Source organism: Octopus bimaculoides, chromosome 2 (assembly GCF_046866305.1).
Source record: "Octopus bimaculoides isolate indiv1 chromosome 2, ASM4686630v1, whole genome shotgun sequence".
Lineage (NCBI taxonomy): Eukaryota > Metazoa > Mollusca > Cephalopoda > Octopoda > Octopodidae > Octopus > Octopus bimaculoides.
The window spans coordinates 42,040,007-42,043,385 of record NC_142929.1 but is presented as its reverse complement, the minus strand read 5'-3'; the positions used below and the strand labels follow the sequence as shown (position 1 = coordinate 42,043,385).

The 3,379-nt window shown below is 35.1% G+C and overlaps 1 protein-coding gene across 1 annotated transcript in view; it reads right to left on the bottom strand.

Annotated features, from left to right (window-relative positions):
- LOC106880545 (putative palmitoyltransferase ZDHHC24) overlaps positions 1-2,878 on the bottom strand; it is an 8,665-nt gene extending 5,787 nt beyond the window's left edge. The window contains exon 1 of the mRNA XM_014930534.3: positions 2,425-2,878. Within this exon, the coding sequence (XP_014786020.1) occupies positions 2,425-2,765 (341 nt within the window). The 5' untranslated portion in view covers positions 2,766-2,878. The remainder of the gene's footprint in view (positions 1-2,424) is intronic.
- Positions 2,879-3,379: the final 501 nt, after the last annotated feature.

Genomic DNA, 3,379 nt, shown 5'->3' with positions numbered 1-3,379 from the left:
GCTATAATAGTAACACACAATTGCTCAGGGTGCTGCCCAGTGGGAATGAAACCAAGACCACATGATTGGGAAGCAAGCTTAACTGCACAACCACACCTAAGCTGCTTCATTGGCAGAGTTGTCAGAGCATCTTTTTATTAAAATAAAACACACACACACACACACACACACACACACACACACACACACACACACACACACATATTAGGACGCCTGAAAAAATGAGAAGAAAAGTTTTTCTTAACAATGTCCATTACATGACCCAAGTTAAATATGATTATGATACAATTACTTTTAAACATTTAGCTGATGGTGAATCTATAAAACATTTTACTTTGAACCTAACTGACTTAGGTAGAACGATGCTGAATGTGATTCAATCATAACTTATGTCAATATATAAAAATAAAACGAAACCTTATGATACAAGGTCTATTCCAAAAATAATGCAAAAGTGGTCATAACTTTTTTATTAATAGACAGGTCATTCAAATTGCATTATTTGTAGAGTAACTTTTTCTCTATACAATGGCACTACTCAACAAAGACTCCAACACAAGCAATGCATATGTGCCATCATTGAACTCAACACTTAAATCTTCTCTGAAATAAATTCAGATGTTTATTGTTGTTCCCACTTCTTCACAGACACTTTCAGCTCATCTGTGTCTTCAAATCATTGTCTCCAAAGACTGTCCTTCATTGAACCAAATAGGTGGAAGTCAAAGGGTGCTAGATCCAGGCTGTACAGTAGATGTGGAAACCACTGAGTGGCTCAATTTGCCAATTGCCTGATCTGTCACCAACAGTGTGTGTGGTCAAACATTGTGATGGTAAAAGTGGATCATTTTCAGATTCTGATTTGATTTTTTCACTAAGTGTCTCGATGTACCATTTGTTGTTCACAGTACAGCCTTGTTCCAGAAAATCAAGGAGAATGGTACTCTTGTCATCCTAAAAAAAAATCACGTCATTCTGTATGTCTATTAAGCATATATCAATATTAAATATTAGATGCCTTGGGAAGAGTCTATCAAAGAACTTCAAAGGTAGATTTAAACTTTAGCTTAAGTCAATAGACTTAAATAATAAACACAGCCCAACAATAAGTTAAACTGGTTGCACAAAAGAATCAATAATAAGATGGGGGTTTTTTCCATCCAGAATGCTGGTCCCAAGAATTTTAGTTTCTCAAAACTTAAGGATACAAATAATGGAGTGTATCCACTGTTTTTATCTTTCTTCACTTAAGATTATGCTTTCTTCAGTTTTGGATTTGTATTTTAATGTCGAATATTTATGTAATTAAGTATAAAGACTGACGAAATGACGCTAAGCATTTCGCCCGGCGTGCTTAACGATTCTGCAGCTAGAGAGACCTTAATACAGTTTCTAATAATCCTTTTCTATTATAGGCACAAGGTCTAAAATTTGGAGGGATGGGGGTTAGTCGATTACATCGACCCCAGTGTTTCACTGGTACTCAATTTATCGACCCCGAAAGGATGAAAGGCAAAGTCGACCTTGGCGGAATTTGAACTCAGCACGTAGCGAAATACCGCTAAGCATTTCATCAAACGTGCTAACAATTCTGCCAGCTCGCCGCCTTCATACAGTTTCTAATAATGCCTTGTCATAGTAGAATGGTAAACGTTCAAATGGTACATACAAAACTATTTTTCTAACAACCAATATTAGTTGCCGGCGTAGTAGAGCCAAAACAAAACATTTTATTGTACGCATCTACGATGCATTTCAATACTGATCTTTTATCCAAAATGCAAGCTTTCATCTGCAGACACACCTCTCCCACCAAGGATCGAAACCTCACCAAAATATCTTCTCACAGGAAATGAATGCTCTTTAGCTATGGACACACGTTTGCCTTCTAGAGAAAAGTACTACCCACTTTTTTTAGTAGTCATTCAAGTGCTAATCTACTTCCTTGTTAGCGAGTTTATAGAAGTGAGCAAGCGATGGATTTCGAAATCATACCTATATTTATATAAATTAAGTGCATAAAATAACATTATATCCGAATACATACTGGCAGATTCTTTGAAACACGCATAAACTTGTTTTTTTTTTCACAAAGGTTAGCAGTGAAAATATGTTGTGAACTTACAGACTAAATTCATGCATGTGAATTCATTGGTATAAATACTAATGTAAAATTATTTGTATTGAATGTAAAATATATCAATGTAACTTATTTTTAATGAACTATTGATTCAAAAGCTTTAAGCAAATCACATTAAAGAGAAACTGAGGTTTAACTTGCTTTTGTCCATTAGTAGTAATACGATCACGAATAAGGTGCGTTGAACTTAAAATCAATTAATACTTTATTGTCTTAAAAGGTAAGTTGAGTACCAACATATTTACAACACTTCCTGCAGATAACAAAGTCATTTTAATGCTTACCTGTCACAAATGTCACAGTGGAAAGACCTTGGAGGTGCGTTGCAGACGCAAACTGAACAATAAAACCATTTAGGTTTCAGAACACTCGGAAGGATCACAGAACCACTGGTTGTATCTGTAGAACTTATCTTCCAAATGCAAACCATAACATTAAAATAACAAATTACACTAAAGGTAAAATGAAGTAGGTAAACGGGATCATGCCAAGGTAGATGTTTGAATCGGGAAGGTAAAATTTCCGTATGATAAAACCATTTGGCAACATGAATACCTATCATAATTAAAAAAAAAGCAGCCCTGTCCAATTTCGATTTTGGTATAATTTTCCATTTAATATTCATCTTTAAAATATATTTGTTTTGTTTCCAGTCGCTATTTCGAAATATATACAATATAACCACATAAAAGTTTTAGATATTAGCAGCGACGATGAACACGAAAAAGGGCGGTGTTTGTATTCTTATGAGTTACGTCCCTTCTAAATATGCAACATCAATCTTTGCAGGAGTGGTCTCCACTTGATCTACAAATCTCTCTAATTTGGTTAAATTTATATATTTAGTTTTTGCATTATCTGAAAGACTCTTGATGCGAAATCGCATGTTGACACAGGTGTTATACTTAAGAAGAATCATTGTATCACAAAGACACACACAATGGTTGTATTTCTCTTCTATTATTATTAACCAATTAGTTATTCGGCTAATTAATCGATTGCTTTGATCAGATTTTTATAGTTACCAGATTTTACCAGTGCCATTTCTGTACACAAGCACATTGGGCAGTTACCTAAGAGTCTTACGTCTAGGGGACCCATACTAATCTATTAATTTTGTTGTCGTGTATGTAGGAGTTTCCGTGCATTGCTTTGCTTGGGGGCCTATAAGTATGTTAAAACGGTTTGACTCTCACCAGTACAAGAATTCCGCGGCAGTGGCGGCTTGTGTATAGGCAT